The sequence below is a fragment of the Cynocephalus volans genome, chromosome 13 (genome assembly GCF_027409185.1).
Source record: "Cynocephalus volans isolate mCynVol1 chromosome 13, mCynVol1.pri, whole genome shotgun sequence".
In the NCBI taxonomy this organism is placed as follows: Eukaryota; Metazoa; Chordata; class Mammalia; order Dermoptera; family Cynocephalidae; genus Cynocephalus; species Cynocephalus volans.
Window position 1 is genome coordinate 57,417,316 of NC_084472.1, and position 19,950 is coordinate 57,437,265.

At 36.0% G+C, this 19,950-nt stretch overlaps 1 protein-coding gene across 1 annotated transcript in view; it reads left to right on the forward strand.

The window, feature by feature from the left end:
• PHLPP1 (PH domain and leucine rich repeat protein phosphatase 1) overlaps positions 1 to 19,950 on the forward strand; it is a 218,585-nt gene that overhangs the window by 152,207 nt on the left and 46,428 nt on the right. Inside the window, exons 5-10 of the mRNA XM_063076825.1 lie at positions 3,000 to 3,146; positions 3,769 to 3,999; positions 9,705 to 9,907; positions 11,627 to 11,687; positions 14,784 to 14,879; positions 17,810 to 17,965. Coding sequence (XP_062932895.1) covers positions 3,000 to 3,146; positions 3,769 to 3,999; positions 9,705 to 9,907; positions 11,627 to 11,687; positions 14,784 to 14,879; positions 17,810 to 17,965 — 894 coding nt within the window. The remainder of the gene's footprint in view (positions 1 to 2,999; positions 3,147 to 3,768; positions 4,000 to 9,704; positions 9,908 to 11,626; positions 11,688 to 14,783; positions 14,880 to 17,809; positions 17,966 to 19,950) is intronic.

Below are 19,950 nucleotides of genomic sequence, written 5' to 3' on the forward strand. Positions count from 1 at the left end.
GTGATTGCTCTATTCCTTCAGTAGCAGCTTTTAAGGCGTGTGCTACTCCTGCTTTGCTGTTAATTAGTTATGGCTGTGCAGTTGGAGAAAGGAAAGAAAAGAACCTTAATAGATCACATCCCTAGATAGTTTAGCACATTTTGTGTCTAGGTACAGTATCATGTTGCTATACTTTTGTTTTATGATGTAAATACATTAGGAGATGTAAATGGAAGAAATGTCATTACCTTCACAGAATAAAGATATTATTAGTTCCATTCTATCATTTTTTCCCTGTCCCTACTTTTGACCTTCTATCACCTGAAGGCTCTTTTCTTCACAAACAATCATGTACTTTGTTATATGGAACATAGGATACCTAGTTTGAAAGGGACTTCAAGGTTTGTTAGTAAATACACTACAATTATAGTTTTTGTCATCAGGTCTATTTAGTTGATTATGCTTTTCTGTGATAGTTGGTATTAAAAAACGGAAGTGTGCTTTGGAGCTTTGGAGCAAGTCAAATCTGAGTCTAAACTCGCACAATGCCTATTGCTATTTGTTAAATGTAATGTAACTTCATTTTAATAATTAACTAAGATTATTCTTTATTAGGCTGTGCATAAATGTTAACTTGAATTCTTCTGATTCTATTGTACAACAAATGAACATGAGTTATATTTCTTTCCTTAAAGCACACTGCTTGCTCTGGAAAGTGAAGTCAGTCTTCTTAGGTTGTTGGGTAGTTTAGGAGAGCTGGGCTGTACTTAAATTGGTTTGAATGTAAATATATATAGTGTTCAAAATATATTCATTGTCCTCCATTGTTAGGGGAACATGAGAGTGAAAAAAGTAGTGCTTTCCATATACTACTCTGAGGCCATTCTTTGACCTGTGACTTATAATTGTGAGAGACAGATAGCTACTTGTGTTAAACTTTTTGATATGATGTACTAAAAGAAGAGGAAGAGAGATGAGTAGTAGTGATGTTGAAAGGCAATAGATTAATAGTTGTATGCAGTAGTCACACAAAGTGTCTGAGCCTGGTTTCTCTATTGATGAGCTTGGGAAATTAAAAAGACTTCAAATGCTCCTTCTATTTTTGGTTTTTGTTAACTTATGAGAAATAAGGAAGATAATGTCCACTGTCTTAATTTGGGCTGCTATAACAAAATACCTTAGACTGAGTAATTTATAAACAACATAAATTTATTGTCCACGGTTCTAGAGGCTGGCAAATCCAAGATCAAGGTGCCAGCAGGTTAGGTGTCTGGTGAGACCCACTCTCAGCTTCAAAGATGGTACTTTCTCCCTGTGTCCTCATGTGGTGAAAACAACAAGGCAGCCCTCTTCAACCTCTTTTCCCATTCAACCACTAATCCCATTCATAGGGGCAGAGCCCTCATGACCTAATCACCTCCTAAAGGCGCCCCTTCTTTATACTGTCACATTGGGTATTAAGTTTCAATGTATGAATTTTGGGAGGACTAACTAACATTCAGACCACCTTAAGTAACTTTCTTTAGCCTGGGCACAGTGTGTGTATATACTTGAATAATAAGAGGTGTTTTTAAAAAAATAAACCACAAGTTTCCTGTTCTTTTAGCTTCTAAAGTATCGAATAGAATCATCCTGTGTTGTTACTAAACTGACCACCATAGTTATTATAATCATCATTAAAATATTTTTTATTGATCTTAAATTCTGTGATGCTCTATTTCTCCTCTACTTATGTTGAACAGCTATGAGAAAATATCTGTAGCCTGAGTGAATATAATGGTAGAACTGAAATATTAGTTTAAAATACAATTATTTAAAATATTTTACCAAATGCATTTTTTCCCCTCAAAACCAGCCAGTTTTATTTTAGAATCTGGGTCTGTGCACGTTTCATGATTTATCTGGCTTACCTATTAACATGGTAGAGCTACAAATCTTATATTTTGTTATGGAAGCATAGAGATTTCTAGTCTTTTCTTCCATAGTAGTTTGCTGCCAGCTTGCTCTCTCCTCCTCATTCCTTTTAAATGGAGGTAAAGTGAGGAAAGGTCATTCACTCACCATGTTGATCTCTTGTCTCTCATAACTTAACGTTACCTACAGCATCTGCTTCACCCAACTTAAGTCCCCGAGGAAGTGAATCTATGTGTACCTTTCTTCCATCTTTCTCTGAAAGGGTTTTGAGTCTGCATATGCCCGTGATCTGATTGCTTTCTACATCTGTAAAGAAAACGTATAACTCCAAGAAGGGTGAGGGTTAGAGTTTCCAAAACAGATGAGTTCTAACGTTGGTTGATGTGTTCTGATCAAGAACTTGGGTTCTCAGAAACAGTCTATGCTTTATTTGGTGTAAACAAATCTCTGCTGAACACTGTGTTCTTCTTCAGTAAGAGTTTTGGGGACTGGCTGTGCTGGGAGGAATGCGAGGGGGCGGGGTGGGGAGTGTGGTGAGAAGAAGCAAAAAATTGAGGATGCTTGTAAATCAGAATAAGCTCTTAAAATTTATAGGTCTAGGGTAAGAGTGTAAATGGAGACACACACACAACATATCTGAATATTTAAGTTATAATCAAGCTGACAAACTTTAAATAAAATATGTTCTCTTTCCCTAGCTTGTCAAATATACTTAATAATGTCCTGGAAGCATAGATTTAAATGTATTTATTTATTTATTTTTAGTGGCTGGCAGTTTCGGGGATCTGAACCTGTGATCTTGGCTAACTGAAACACCATAAAACCTTAGTCCAGCAGAACTCACCTCCTCAAATATTCAACCTTATTTCAGAGTGACCAGTTTGTTTTTAAATATAATGTTTACATTTTAGGTAAAACACTGGCGTTAGTTAGAATCAGAAGATTTGCATTCCTACTCTGCTGCTCTTTTAACCTCTGACGGCTTACTCCATCTCCTCAGCTGAATTTAGGAGTTGGCTAGATTATCTCTAAGGCAATGTGAAAGTTATGCAATGTTATGCATCTGTGACATTTGTCTCTTCTTTCCTTTTGTTTTATTGTAATAGGTTCACCAAGCTGAAGAGTCTTAACCTTTCCAATAATCATTTAGGGGACTTTCCATTAGCAGTCTGCAGTATTCCAACTCTGGCTGAGCTGAATGTGTCCTGCAATGCCCTGCGAACAGTCCCAGCCACCATTGGGGCTATGCACAAGTGCGTACTTTAAACCCCATTGTGGGGGTATCCATCTGAAACCCCAGGGAAGCTGCATCAGGGTTGTAGCTCATGAGATTAGTTAACTCCTTATGTTGGTCCTGTAAATCTTGGCCCCAAATCAAGAGATCAGGCACTGTGTGGTCTGTGTAGAGTTCATTTGTTAGAGTTTATACTCTTGAGCATCATGTGAAAAATTAAAATATCCTTGTTTAGAACTGAAGATCCCTATGGAATGAGTCTCAACATGGGGGAGGAGGTAGGTTACTTTCTCATTTTCTGAGTTATGTTGAATTCTAAGACTTAGAAATTAATTTTAGAAGGTAATCAGGAAAGACAGGTATTGGGGCTGGTCACACTGCAGTTAGCTCACTTTGTTCCCATTTGTGCCTACCGAAGTTGGGAAAATTGGTCACAATTTTTGCTTTCAATAAAAGACTAAGATGCTTATCTCTGATCTCTCCTCTCTGGTCCGCTATTGTCTCAGGGCCTACCCTTACGCATTTTGCAAGGAGTAGTACATTTTCTAGTAATACTGTCTATACTTATGGCACTTGTATGTTGATTATAAAGATATAAAATTTGTATATTCTCTTTATAAATCTTATGTTTTCTTTAACAGTTTGCAGACATTTTTGTTGGATGGAAACTTTCTCCAGTCCCTTCCTGCTGAGTTGGAGAACATGCATCAGCTTAGTTATCTCGGTCTTTCTTTCAATGAGTTCACTGACATTCCAGAGGTATTGGAAAAATTGACTGCTGTGGATAAACTTTGTATGTCTGGAAACTGTATGGAGACCCTTAGGCTACAGGCTTTAAGAAGAATGCCTCACGTTAAACATGTGGATCTAAGGTAACCATTTTTGGGAAATATATCTCATTTGAATGGTTGGCTTATATATGGAGAGTAGGTTGTAGCTCTTTTGGTGAGATTAGCCAAGGCAAACAGCTGGTTAGTTAAACTAGGGCCCATTTTTCTATTTCTACCCAGAGGGAAAAATAATGATTGATAGTAGGGTTTGCTGTTACTTGAAACTTATTTAAAAAAATTCTCATTGATGAGTGCCTTGAAGGTCTTACTTTGTTTTGCAAATTTGAACTCAGTTTTAATTTGCATGAGTAGATAGGGCCATTGAGTCAGAAAGCATTTAGAGTGAATGAAAATTATATCATTGAGAGCAAAGTGGATATTTTTCTTCCTTGTCCTTCTTTTCCATGGCTTACTGAGTCACTTGACATCATTGAGCATCTCAATTTTTTTTTTCCTTCATTGGCTTCCTTAATATAATGTATCCATTGTTAGGCTTATTTGCTTAACTTATTTAATTTCCTCTCTCTCCATCCAAGTGACTGTCCTTAATTTGCCATTTTTTACAAAAATATAAAACTTATAATCTCTTATCTGGCCAAATTTTGGCTAGAACTTACACTCTTCTTGCAAAACCAGGGAACCTATATTTTGAATCCTGATCACACTAAACTCCAGTTGGAAACCACAATCCTTGCAACATGGTAGATGCTCAGTAATCATCCCTTAGTGGGATTCAGTTTTAGTTTCTAATGCACAGAGAACCAATACACAAGGAGGAAGCTTTTCTAAATTTCTTCTCTTTCTTTTTTTTTTTTTTTTAAAGGAAAAGCCAGAGCCCTGTCATGGGCTTGAGTTACTACAAAGCAACATATAGGGTTAGGCCCCAGTTTGGTACTTTTTAACCAAACTAATTCCCTCTTTAGGCAGAGGTTGATAATCACATACTAGCCATGTTAAATCTTGGGCAAGATATTTGATAATCTCTGTGCCTCTGTGTTCTCATTTTTAAGTTATCTTTAATAACAGAACCTAATTCACAGAGTGGTAGAGAGAATTGAGTTAACACTTGCTAGGAGTGCTAGGCAATTTATGTTTTGTTATTCTTACCTGATTGAGGCCTCCTCTCCACTCATGAAACCTTCTCAGCTGTTCTTGGCATCCTCACACTTCTCTTGTTCAAAGTGGATCTGTCCTTGCTTCACTACCCACTTTGCTCTCTGTTGGTAACCCTGGACCCTTACTCAGGCTTGTCCAGTTTCATCAGTATACAGCAGCATCATCATTTGCTCCTTTCTTCTCCATTCATGTGGTTTGGCTCGGCAAACACATACATTCCAGTCTCACCAAGAGTTGGTTGGCTTCACCTTTCCTCAGACTAAAGGAATCAGGTCTGTCCCATCTGGAGAAGGGCAACTTGGAGATCTAGAATTCTTAATTTGGAGAGTAGAGATAGTTATAATTTATCTGACTTCAAGAACTTTTGAGAATGTGACAGGATAGGGAATTTAACACTTTGTCTTGCTTTCTTTCCAGATTTTTAATATTATTTGCCTCTCTGTCGCTTGGATTTAAAAAACCCTCATATTCCAGAATTGAGGCCTTTTTTCATTTAGCCATCCAGGGGCTTAACTTTGGTAGAGCCAAGGATAATGAGATGCTTTCTGAGTTAACTTGTATACATAAGAAGACATCATTTTTCTTGATCTGAATTAGCTTACAAATTAGATCAATCTTCTCTAGAAGTAATACTTCTAAGTAAGAGCTTTATAGATTCTTCAGATTTCTAGTTGTAACTTGAATCTTTCTAGATGACATCAGCTACGAGATATTTAAGTACCAGTCTAGATAATGGACACTCTGTAAATGTTGAATGACTATGAGTAGAAAACTGCTTCCTCTAGACCTCCACACTGAGGAGAGAAAAATCTGATCAGATTTGCTTATAGTTCTGCCTTAGTAATTTAAATGGAGGCTAGTAGAGTAATTTAAGGGGAGTTTCACTTAGTTTCTGTAAGTAAAGGGCTAATTTTTTTGTTTTTCATTCTTTCACATGAAAATGTTGCATCAGCTTATGTGATCATTTTTCTTTTAATTTTATTCTTTTCCTTACATTGACATCCTTTGAGTTTGATAATATTTCTTCTGTGGCATCATTAATAATTCCTCCTCCTCCTCTCCCCTCTGTCCCCATTGTGGCTGTTACTCACATCTCTCCTCAGTCGTTCCTCTTTCTATCCATGTTTTCTGCCCTGGTGCTTGCAGGTACTCTTGGGCTTCATCTTTCTCCTTTCGACTCAATGTTAATCATTCCCCAATCTTTCTCTAACCCTTCTTTCTTTTCTTGGGACTAATTGTACTTCAGCCGACTGTTGGGTAGTTTATCCTTTGTTTCCCCTGTTGACTCATTTAACCAAGTACATGTGAAACAGTCCCAGTTTCTTTACTCAACCAGTTCTTTCCCTGGATTCCTGTTTCTGCTGGTTATCCAGACATACTACTCTTGGTTCTGTTTCTGTTCTACCACCAGATTCTGTCCCTTCATCTTTCACATTAGTTTCTCTCTTTCGACCATCCCTTTTCCTTCTCCCTGCTACTGTTGTCTCCTAGCTGAGCCATTTGCTTTGATTGTGCAGTCTCTCAAGTAAGCATAGTCTTGCTCAGAGCCTTCTTCAGTTCTCTAGTTCAGGATGTTCAAGCTCTCATACCTGGTTTCAAACCACTAGCATTTGAGTCCCTTGAGGATGAGGCTTTATCTCAGAGCTGCTCAGGTGTGGTCCTTCAACCTGTGCTGGCAAGCCAACTATTTGCTACTTTTCCACAATGAGATAGGTACAGAAATTCAGACTAATATTTCAGAAACATATAGTGATTTGACATTGCCACAATATCCAAGTGCTTTAGAGTAGACTCATCTGTTTGTGCAGGGAATCAACTAACTTAGGTGTTGTTAAACTTGTGCAGGGAGTCACGTGTGGTGTGAGCTGTGTTATTGGTCATGCACAGTAGGACTGTCCACCCGATTGTGATGAATTAGAAGTTTAGAAAATAGGTCCTTCACCAGAAATAATTTAAGCACTGCCTTTATTTATCCATGATCCCCCAGTGTTAGTACTTACTAGGTACAGTCCTTGGTAAATACTAATTGGTTAACCCACCTGTCTAGCTGTATTTTCTCTACTTTTGCTTACCCTGCACTCCTGAGGAATCCCTGCTCTCAGGCATGAAACCGACACCGTGGTGGTCTTCTCTTCTGCTGCTTCCTCATAGACTGCTTTTCTTCTCCCATATACGTCTGTTAAATTCTGCCTACCCTTGGGATTCTGATGAGATGTTTTTTTTTCCACAGCATCTTTTGTCACTGTTCTTTATATTTTATGCGTCATTTATGGCACTTATCACGTACTCGTGGTCCTTACATTTTATATTTCAAAACATATCTGACTCTCCTCACTAAATAATGACATCTGTTGATAGACACCTTGTTTTATTCATCTCCAATCACTGCAAAGCCTTAGGTCTTTGCTGTCATCATCATTAACATAGCCCTTCACAGTTTACAAAGTATCAGCACACTTACTATTTATTTGATCTTTGCAACTGCTTTGTAGAACAAGGAAGGTGTTGCCCTCACTTCATAGATTAGAATTAGACTCAGAGATGTTAGGTGACTTGCTCAAGGTCGTATATGCAAAGTGTTGAATAGCAAGCTGGGGCTAGAACATAATGCTCCTTCACAGTGCCCTTCTACACATAAGAACTGCTCAGTGAATACTTACGAGATAAATACAATGACTGTATTAGCTGAGGGGGTTATTGGAAGAGAGTTTTAACCACTTTAAAAAGTTCAGCCTAGTTCAACATAGTGACTATAGTTAACAATGTACTGTGTTCTTGAAAAATGCTAAGAGTGTGGATGTAAAGTGTTCTCGCCACATTATGTGAGGTAATGCATATGTTAATTAGCTAGATTCAACCGTCCCACAATGTATGTATACTTCAAAACATGTTGTACATGGTAAATACATACAATTTTATCTGTCAGTTACAATATCCTCAATAGATATACTTGATGTTTGAATCATGGTAAGAGTTGGCAATTTAAGCTAAATGTTAACCTTCCTTTTGTTATAGATTTTCTTTCGTTTCTTCATTAAACCAATACTTTTGTTATTTTAGTATTAATACAATGAATTTGTGTGCTTGGCTATTTCAAATGAAGATGATAATGCCATTATGAAGGTTTTTTAAAGTGTAGATCAGGGAGAACATGGAACATTTTAAAAGATTTCTATAGTCTGTTATATCTAAGGGTTAGATTTTTTGTTGTTGTCATTGTCATTTTTTTGGCAGCTGGCCAGTAACAGGGATTGAACCGTGGATCTTGGTGTTATCAGCACCATGCCCTAACCTACTCAGCTAACTGGCCAGCCTTAAGATTTGTTTTTTTCATTCTGCATACACATTCTAGTAAGATACCTAGTGAACATTTGGAAATGGCAAATTGCCGGGTAGAGGCCAGTTTTTAAATCTTACAACCTGGAATAAAGAAAGAGAAGGAACTAACAACACATCCTCTTAGGGGCATTTGAAGAGGCCATCTGCTGTGCTTGCATGTTGATGAATCCTGTCTTTTTCTGTCACTCTTCCGTGTGTTTCAAAGGCTTTATGATTGCTCTTAATAATTCAGTCATTTTATTTTACTTTTTGAAAGGGCAGAAATTCACTGTGGGGAACATTTGGGTTTTTTCTGATCTCCAGCCTTATAATTAATGCTTTTCTAATCAACTACATGACCTCAGCCCTTTGTTAGCATTGTAATGAAAAATAGAGGGTTTTTGTTGTTGTTGTGTTGTTTTAAAGGAGTTAGGCATAGTCTTGCAAACTGGGAATTGAGATTTTCGTCTATTTTTCTTCCCTTTGAAGCTATATAAATCTTTGTTATATTGGTTCCTACTTAGTTACCTTCTGGCTGCTCATCCACAGCAACTTCAGTCGGTTCACTAACCACTTCTCATGGCTAGAGATTCTGCCAGTTTTCCACTGTGCCTTGCTCCATCCTAGAGTAGTTGATTTCCATTGTTGTCCTTCACTCTCTGATTTCTCACTGAGCCCTAAATGCCAAATTTCAGTATTTTCTGCACTTTGCTTTTTCAAGTAATATTTTATAGATAGAGATAGCTTTGATAGTCAGTCCTGGTCCTGCACAGTTGAGAATCTGTGTACTTAGAATCCCTTAGAATCCCATCTCTGGAGCTCCCATTCATTATGCGACTCCATTTGTTATTGTTTTTCTGGATGAGATGACTGCTCATCTACCTGCTCACTCATCCCCTCTCCTTCCCTATGCAGTTGTAATGTGCTTAATGGGTTGTTCTTGATTTTGTTTCTTATGTTTTTTCTAGTATGATAACAGTTTCACAACCTGATTCTTTGGCAAGAAATGCTAAAGTGGATTTTTTTTCCTTTTGAAATGAATTAAAGTAGTCAGTATGCTTGTGCCTCTCCAAGCTTTAGTGGTCTAACTTGTGTTTCAAAATATACAGTGATGGTTGAGACCTTGTGGAATTGTAGCTAAAAATAGCCAGAGAATCTGGCCAGTTAAGCAAGGCCAGATGAGATTAAAGAAATCATGGACAGCTATAATGCAGTGAGACTTAAGTCCTTTCTCCTTACCCTACCATATTAGGGTGTGGTCATTGATTTATAATATTGCAGTTAATTGTAGTCTTTGTCTCTTTCCTCTCAAGATTGAACATGATTCGGAAGCTAATAGCAGATGAAGAGGACTTTCTGCAGCATGTCACTCAGCTTGACCTACGAGACAATAAACTTGGTGATCTCGATGTTATGATTTTCAACAATATTGAAGTTTTACACTGTGAAAGGAATCAATTGGTGACATTAAACATCTGTGGCTATTTCCTAAAAGCACTCTACGCTTCTTCTAATGGTATGTAACATAGACCACATCAGAGTTTCTCTTTTGGTTCAAAGAATTTACACAGCGCCATTATCTCTGCCTCTTTATTTTTTCTCCCCTCATTTAGTTTGTAAAATAAGTGTCAAATTTTGCTAAAAGTCATAAAAGAAGAATGCTAGCTTGGTATTTAAAGGAATCAAAAGGAAGATTTTATTGCTTTTTTTTTGCATATTGTGATATTTAGATAGGTTACTCCCACTTTCTATTTGGTTATTCTGTTTAGAGGGAGGGGGAGATCTGTTTTCGGGATTACCTTGCTAAGATAGTAAATCTGGAACTTGATTTAATATTGGAGCGTGAAAGGAAGACTTCATTCAGGATCTCCAGTTTCATGTTCCACTAACATAGGAACTTACATTAAGGTAAACCTGAATTGTATACTCACAGGAATTTAATATAATTTTGTTCTGAGAATTTGAAATTCATGACAGGTCCGAAAAAGAAAAGGTCATATGGGTACATGTTTGCTGAAGTGAAGATCTAAATCTCCTATAATCAGCAAATAATGAAAACAAGTATTTACTACTGCCAAGTTGAACAAATGTTTATCAGGTACTTGTTTTATGCATGGTATATAGCTCATGAGTTCTGAAGGGTAAGGGAGAAATGAGCCAAACCTCAAATAGGGACAGGTCCTAGTATAGTCAGTTTGACTGAGTACTGAAGGGTTATAGGATTTGCCTAGCAAAGGGCAATGACGTGGCAGGGAAAGAATGTGAGTGTGGCTTGTTTGGCAGTTGGGAGAAGAAAGGGAACTCTGAACTTATAGATTCTGAACTCAAAGAAGTAACTAAGGAGTGAATGGCTTGGAGTCAAGTAGGGAAACATTGAACTTAGTACAGTAAGCTACAGGGAACCAGTGGAGATTCTTAAGTGGAGGAGACGTGATAGAAGTGATGCTTTAAGACTGTTAATGTGAAAGTAGTGTACAGGGAGTGTTTATGGGAGAAGCGTACAGGGTACAGTTATGGGAGAAGAGTGAGGTGATCCACCACTCAGCTAACCCAGGTTATTGTCATGGGCTTCATGTGAACTAAAGGGAACTTCTTTCTAGTTAGGACTACAGATATTAATTTGAGACTCATCTGCTCAAACATGGTACCTGAAACCATGGAAGTAAGATAACTAGAAGAGAAGAGAGAGCTGATACCAAAAGTTGACTTAAAATCTACCCCATAGCTGGGCCCAGAGTGGGCAATCAGATAGAGCTTTTTTGATGAACAGTGGTGTCACATTTCATAAAGTTTAGGGGAAGAGTTTTCAGATTTGAGTAGATTTGACTAGTGATTTTAGACCCTCCAGAATGCTGTTTCAGTAGAGTGATGATGGCAAAAGACAAGATGCATTTGGTTTTATGGAAGGAACCCTGACAGTTAAAAAGATGTATTTGTTTGGTTAATCTTCCAGATATAATTTAGCATGCATAACAAGAGGAGAATGAGGGTACATGGATAGGACAGAGGTAGGAAAGTAGAAAGAGTGATTTATTTCAATCTCTGAATAAGATCTTGTGATTAAGTTAGAAGTTCTTTTTACTTTTCTGTGGCTTCAAAGTTGAACAAATGGATGTATTGTACTTCCTAAACTAAACAAACAATAGAGAATAAAGCACAGTAACGATATTCTACATACAAAAAGAGTCTCTGTGTCACTTGAATAGTAGTGTTTTTGTATTTTTTTCCCTGCTAGAACTTGTTCAACTTGATGTTTACCCAGTTCCGAATTATCTGTCCTACATGGATGTTTCAAGGTAAGAAGTCAAATCTCAGAACACTCGAAAGTTTACTTGAAAATTTACATAATTCTAGCGTAGCTAATGAATAAGCATTTCTTTTATATTTTGAAGGTAAATAATAAAAATTAAATTTGTTTTTTTACTTATCCTCTAAGAAATGTTTATAAATATCTATTGATTAAAACACTGCATTTGTAGGCTGTGATTCAAACGAGAAGCATCAAGGTGTCCATTTGTACACAATTTGAATGCCAGGTTTGGGCTTGAAAGATTAGTGAGTTGAGTGTAATATGGCTTGATGGTCCAGTAGCTATTTAATTATATTAACCATGTGTTCATGTCTTTCCCTGAAATTGTTAGCTTCACTTTTTTAAAAAAAGTGCTGTATTTCTTTTGATCCTTCTTTTTGTTATTTTGTATATATATATATCTCCTTAGAAAATAGTGACTGTATTAGTCCATTTATGTTGCTTATAACAATACCTGAAACTGGATAATTTTTAAGGAAATAAAATTTATTTCTTACAGTTCAGAGGCTGGGAAGTCCAAAATCCAGGGAACACATCTGGTGAGGGCTTTTTTCTTGGTGGTGACTTTCCACAACAACACAGGGTGTCTGTTATATGGAGAGTGTGCTGAGCAAGAGTGAGCTAAGCTTCTCACTCGCTTATAAAGCCATCATAACCATGCCCGTGACCACCCAGTAAACCATCAATGGATTAATCCATTCACAAGGGTACAGTCTTTACAATCTAATCACCTCTTAAAGGCCATACCTTTCAGTTACCATAATAGGAATTCCCACCTTCTTAACACTGTTACAATGGAGATTAAAAGTTTCTAACACAGGAATTCTTGGGGGAGACATTTGATCCACTGCAGTGACTAAACCTGCCAAAATTGGAATTCTGTACAACCTGCACATTTTTATTAGCTCCTTTTCAAGTAGGCTGACCGTCTTACCTTTTATGCAAATTAGCTTCTGCAGTATGTCATATTTATTTTGGTTCCCACAAATAGGTAGCAGACTTTTTGAGGGCACAAAGGTGTGACTTTGTCTATAGGATGTATTTATGCAAATTAAATTTTAAAAATTTTACACACTAAAATTGAAACTGATTTTAAAGGTAATTCCAAAGGAAATATACAAAGTTTTCTGAACACCTGAGAGTCTGGCCCTTTCTAGGTGACAACTGTTAAGTAATTTCAGTGTGTGAATTCTGATATATTTGTTAACAGTCATCATACTTTGTAATTACAACTACTGTGTGATTTGTCATGTATAGAATTTTGCCTTTCATCATGAAAGTACACAGACTTAGCTATTTTAATAATATACTATAAGTAATAATATAAATATAAGTATTAATATTACTGTAAGTAATATTAATATAAGTATCTAAGAATGTGACAGTAGCTATTGGGAGAATTGTCGAAATTATAATTTTATTATAAATTTGTAATTATAATATTATAAACATTTTTGAGTAGTACTTCATTTCCTACTAAACATGTTAGACAGTTTTGTTTAATGAACTCGCAGTCAGACATTACCTGATTAAGTTCCTTTTCTTTTCTTTTTTTTCTGTCAGCCCTAGATATTGTTGTTTTCCACTTTTAAATAATAGCACAGGAGTGGTTTATTTACATCATCATTTACATGGTTTCATATAAATTTCTTGAACAGATTTATTTCAGAGAGTTGGCCATAGAGTGTATCTATTTTCCTTTTATTTATAGAATGTAACTGGCAAATGGTACCTATTGAAAACCCTAAGTGAGACTGAATTGGAAACTCTTGTGAAATGCTTATGCCTGAATTCTGCCACTTAAATGATAATCGTCTTCCTTTTGTAGCCTCGTGTCCAGAATCTTCATTGTAACATCCTCTACCTCATCCACTTCTCAAGCCATCATCTATCATAGTGTTTTCTAGGTCCTGACAGTTCCTCAGTTAAAAGTTACAGGTTATTTTATCACTTACAGGAGTTTTAATGTTAAGGTTGCTTTTAGTAAGGTATAATTTCATTCTTTTGTCCTGTTGAGATGTTTTAGAGGTTAAGTACTATAAAATAAAATAATTGTGTCAATCTTTAGGACTTCAAAGCCAGAACTGTGTGTGTCTATATGGTTACTAAGCTGAAAATAATGCCTTCTATTTCTACATTTTAATTGAAAAGTTGATGTAATAGCAAAATTAAAGAACAAATGATCTTTAAATCACACATAATACCACTACCTTAACATTACAACTATTTTCCATTTTGCTGTAATATCTTACAGTCCTTGTCCCAAGCATCATATTTACACAGAATTGTTCATATGTGTATCAAGAAATGTAGTTATAATACACATACCATTTTAGATTCTTTGTGGTTGGTCATTTCACATACTTAAAAAGAAGGTAAAAGGCCAACCATGTATGACTAGGAGTCTTTCAAATATTGTAGATTTGTCTAAGTAATGGCCAATTCATTTAATAGTTAAAGTCACTATTAGAGTATTTCACATGTTTCTAGTATCTATAATTATCATCTGATGCTCAAGTAGATGTTTTCAATCAAGTCTTTGAGTCTTAAACTGTCAGTGCACCTTTTCACTGCTGCCATGTTAAAATTGCTTTTCACTCTTCCCGTTTATTTACAGCTGTGTTTGCATGTTGTCAACTGCTGTGAAGTATTTTAATGTTAAGGGTAAAAATGTAAACTTGAAAATAAAACTGTGTTATGGTTATTCGACTTTTTGACTTAACTGTTAGTGTGTGTGTGTGTGTGTGTGTGTTTTACAATGTCAGACATCCTCTCCTTGTATTTGCATGTGTCCGTAGACTTCATAAGGAAATATTTCTGGGAACTAGACTTCTTTTATTTAGACTTTTAAGATGACGTAGGTGATATAACTGTGTATTTTCTTATTTTTCCTTTATTTCTTCTCCCTATCACAATTTATCTTGCTTTTAGAGTAAAGTGAATACACATATCCTTTTGATTTATACTCACTCTACTTTGGTGTTTCATTTAAAGTTTTATTCTTTGCAATTATTTTAAATCTAGAACCATATTTGAGGCCAAATTCAATCAAAAAATAATAATTTCATGTTCTTGTATTTAGGAACCGCCTAGAAAATGTGCCTGAGTGGGTATGTGAAAGCCGAAAGCTAGAAGTTTTAGATATTGGCCATAATCAAATATGTGAACTTCCTGCCCGGTAAGTATTGCAGATCAAGTGAGAGAATCTCAAAGTAGACAAGCAATATAAAAAAAAATTGCTGATTCAGTGTTTAACTTGTTATTATGAACCCCTTCAAAGGTTTGTCTTAAAATTTGATTTGGTATCTTTTGCTCCCTGTGGTGTCTTCAAGTTCTAAACTTTCTTCATGTAGTGAAGAGGAGAGTAAGGCTTTGACTCTCAGGCAGACTTTTCAAAGTCATGCAGTCAATGGTGTTTAGAATTTTTTTCTTTTTTTAAAAAAAAATGTATTAATATTAGTTTTTTTACATTCTATGATGTCGTTGTGGAGCAGTTGGGGGGTGAGGGGGAGAGGGAAAGGGAGAAGGAAATAGGATGGGAGAATTCTCTACTACTAAAGAATTTAAAATTACATATGTGGCTTATATTTCTGTTGGGTAACATTGTGTTAGAACATAGCTCTCATAAAAGAAATCTGAGTTACATTTTCAGTCCCTGAAAAGCTTGGTTAATTTCACTTTGTTCCACAGCCATTCATTTTACCTGTAAATTTGATCCATTTGAAAATGCTTTCTGCTCTAGGGTATTATGTTGACTGAGCATGTAGGTGACCCAGTGTAGCTCATCACCATTATCTAGAAGGGGATATGTGTGCGCGTCTGTGCCTAACCCTTTTAGAAGAGGAACAGCAAAAATGAAACAGACTACTACTAGTGGGGAAAAAATTTGTTGAAAAATTTTTTTACTGTATCCTTCCTCCTATTTTTTTCTGTTCTCCCCTCCAACAGATAGCATATTGGCTAAGGCTTCTGTTTCACTGTAGGCATGCAACAAAGACATTTTATATATACATACATACACACGTGCACGCATGCATACAAATACAAGATAATGATATTTTTTCCAATTTTTCTCAAAGTTTATTAATCTTAGATTTGTTGTTCATCAGTACAGGTTTTTTTTGGGATCTAAACAAATGCTTATTCAAAGCAAATACCAAATGCTCTATTGTCAAGAAATTTAAACTCTGTGTGTGTGTGTAACACGTGGGAGAAAAACAATATGTATTGTTTTCTTGTTTATGGTGTTTAGTTGGAAACTTGTGTGAGCCCTATTGTTGATATTCAGGCAAGACAGTGATCCATTTATCTTGATTTAATATTCAGACTTTTTAAAAAATCTAAGTTGTGTATGTGAAGGCTTTGATAAAGCAGAAATTATTATTTAGAAAGTGGAAATGTATAAAAGGGAAAGAAAGTAATTTAATGCTTAAACAGTATCCAAAAGAATTAAAATAAATCTAATAATTAGCATTTAATACTCATCCTGTAGTTAATCAAATCTACTTTTTATTCGGAAAGATCAAGATAAAGATTTCGTCACCTGTTTTTCCATTATCTATGTGTTAAAGGACAAAGAATATATAGATGTTTATGATGAACCAAATGCTGAATTAATGGGTTGGTGTGACTGTTACAGGGACTGCCCTGTGAAGACTGACTGCATGGGTAATCTGACTGGCCTGAGTAATTTGTCATCACACCCATATCTAAACTTGGAAAGTCAGTTATCTTCAATGGTGTCCCATGGTGTCACAGGGTTGAGACAGTTTGTTAGCATCTTTGTGAGCAAAGACTCTAGTTTTAGTATTTTAAGTGAATGAAGTTATGCCATATGTATGGTGATTTTTAACAGTCGTGGATCAAAGGATGCAAAATTTCAATTAGATAGGAGGAATAAATTCAAGAGCTCTGTTATATAACCCTAGTGACTAAATAACCATGTATTTTATTCTTGAAATTGCTGAGAGATTTGGGACGTTCTCATCACACACAAAAAAATAGGTATGAGATAATGTGTATGTTAATTAGCTTGATTTAGGCATTCCACAGCGTATACATATACAAAACATCACGTTGTGCACCGTAAGTATCCATAATTTTTTTGTAAATTAAAAATGAATGCATTAATTAAAACAATGGGGTCATTGGTGAGTGAGGTCAGAATGGTGGAAAACAAAAGGTCGATGAGGAAGCCTAGCTCTTTCACAGCAGCGAAATTCACAGTGAGTGAATTCTCATTCTAAAGTGAGCAGGATGCACATTACAGTGTCACTTTTCCACAGCCCCCAGATGTCTGTGTATATACCAGGCACATCGTTGTTTATTCTCTACAGCTGTTAGAGAAGCCTGGAGTGGTCATAATGCAGATTTACATTAGCTTAACAAAGTGTTCATCGTTTGTTATAGTTCTGAAAACACTTGAAAGGAACACAGCCAAGCTTCCAAACAAGAAAATGGTGGATTAAGTACATTCTGTTCTCTTCAGGAGAATTAGAATCTCTACCTTGGTCTGGAATTAAACCAAAGAAAAAACAAAAATGTACAGACAGAGAAGCAGGGAAAAGGAGTAACAATTAGGACTGTGAAATGCAACTGAGGAAAAGCATGACATTTTCTTGGTTGGCATTTGTAAAATTTTAATTGAATAGAAGTGTACTTTATTTAATGTTGATCCTGTAGGTAAAGATTGCTTAGGTGTATTCAGAATCTCTTATGGGTAAAACACCTAGCATTCTAGGGCAGTACAAGACTACCTTGGAGAAGCATACAACTTTTTAAAGCTTGCCTTGTGAATCTGACAAGATTTGACTGATCTATGTAGTATCTGTCTACTTCTGTGAAACTTGTTTTACACTACGAAGAGCTGCTTTGCTCAGTATCCATTTTCATAGTTTTCCCCATCCTCTTTTTTTTAAGTATGGAAAACATTGAAATATTAACTATTCCAAGTATGAGCTTATGTTAAAATGAACTTGCAGTTGCTCTACATGAATTTATGACTTTTGGAGAGATCATTTTAAGGTTTTTTCCTCCTCTTACTCCTTTTTAATCTTTACCCCAAACTTCCTCTAAGTAAGTGGCCTTCTTTTGTTCCTTTTTGTACAGGTTATTTTGTAATAATAGTCTCCGGAAACTCCTGGCAGGACACAATCAGTTGGCAAGGCTCCCAGACAGGCTGGAAAGGACCTCGGTGGAGGTCTTGGATGTACAGCACAACCAGCTCCTGGAGCTGCCACCTCACCTTCTGATGAAGGCTGACAGGTAATGTGGCTTGTTTGTCTTGGGTACTCATCTGACTCTGTGAAACACCCCCTTGTTAGCATTTTTGTCTTCTGTGATTTGAGATCATTTGTATAAACTTTCTGATTGCCGTCTATCCTAGATTTATGAAGAAACTGGTTTTACCAGCCACTTCTCTTACCATTTTGTAGGGGATAGAGGCAGGGCTATCCTCTAGATTCTTGATTAATTTCACTGTTTCCAGGAGAGATGTAGGTTACCATGTGCATAAACATATGTCGTGGGGATGCAAGTGTAAAACAAGGGTGAGAAGTGTCCTACTGTATTGCTACCTGGTTGGAACTTGTGCAGGCTGCTCCAGGCAATTAGAAGATAATTAGCTTAATTATCTTATGATTCTCTGTTCCTGCTTTCACATATTTGTGACTTGGTGACAGAAATGGATTTTCCTAGAGTTTGCTTGGTTCTTTTTTTTTTTTTTTTATCCTTATCTTTACCGCAGTTTCCCCTCACATTTAAATGAATTATTTTCTTTTGAACAAACAAAACTTTTCTAAATAACTTGTATCACTAAGCATTTGAATAAGTTATTTTGATTCAGAGACAGGGGTAAGTTTAGATATGTTTTAGCATGTGTGGTGTTATGTGGGTGAAGCAGCAGTCTAGGAACTGTGTGGCTCTCCTAAGCTGAACAGATATCCCACCACGTGTTCTCAAGTCCCTGTGCTTACTCCTGTCCTAACATGCATCACGTGCTGCATCGTAATTTTTTGTTCACTTGCCTCTCTGCACTATTACATTATTAGCTCTGTGATGCCAGTGACCATGTCTTAATTATAGTTTTATTCTCAGTGTCTCATACCATGTCCTGAATAAAGGGAGAGATGCTCAACAAATGTTTGTTTAATGAACGATAGAAAATTTAAGGAATTTTAAATTCTACTCTCACTCCTGGCTTTATATATTTTTCTTCTTTTCCTTTTATTATGATGATGTAAATTATATTCAGTAAAATGTATAACTCTAAAGCATACTCCTCAATAAATTTGTGTGTGTGTGTGTGTGTGTGTATATATATGTGTGCATCCCTGTGTATGTATATCCTTATTACAATTACCCAAGGCAAGATACAGAACATTTCTAGCACTCCCTTTCTTTTCCTTTTGTTCTGTTTTACACATTTAAAAAAAAAAATTATACCTAGTGTACCTATATAATTTACAGTGGATCCCTAATGGAATAATTGTAAAGAAATAATAAAATCGTGAGAAAATGGGATTGTCACATTATAATTGTCCACTGCTGAGTTATTCTTCTGACCAAAAGTGCAATATTTCAAAATCATTTAAAGAATTCTTGTTTTTTATGTTTATATTGAAGTAACAGTGGGCAGCAGACGGGTAGCTCTAGACATGCACTTTTTTGTTATTGCGAATACTGTAGAATTTGATTTCTTTTGTGGAGAATTATGTTGTAACCTTGTTTTCAACATGTTGTAATCTATGTTTTCATAAGGCTAACTAGGCAAAATTTGGGTGCAATTTTGTAATGAGAATTCACTAGTTCCCCTAGAGGTGTCTACACTGAATCTATAGAACCAAATAAATAGATGGGTTCATGTTTTAGGAGTCGAGTGAAATAAAACTATTTCTTAATCTGTCCAAGTCTGGGAAGTTCATGACTAATAGGTGAATAGTGAATCTCCAGTAGATAATGATAATTCTTTATTCATTTCTGAGGATTTGATTTTAAAAAGACATTTCTATTTTTCACTCTCTAGGGGCAATCAGTAAGTAGTCAGTGAGTATACTTGATGCCAGGGAGGATAGGAAAACATATCCCTGCAGGAGCTCACCATTTAATTGAGGAGACTGTATTTCCACGTTTAGACATGTTTGGACAAGAATTTGAGTGAGGGCAACTGTACTTTTAGGTTGTTCCGCAGGGATTTTGATGATTCCTAGGATTGACTTCTTTTCTTTTTATTTTTTTTGGTGGATGGCCTG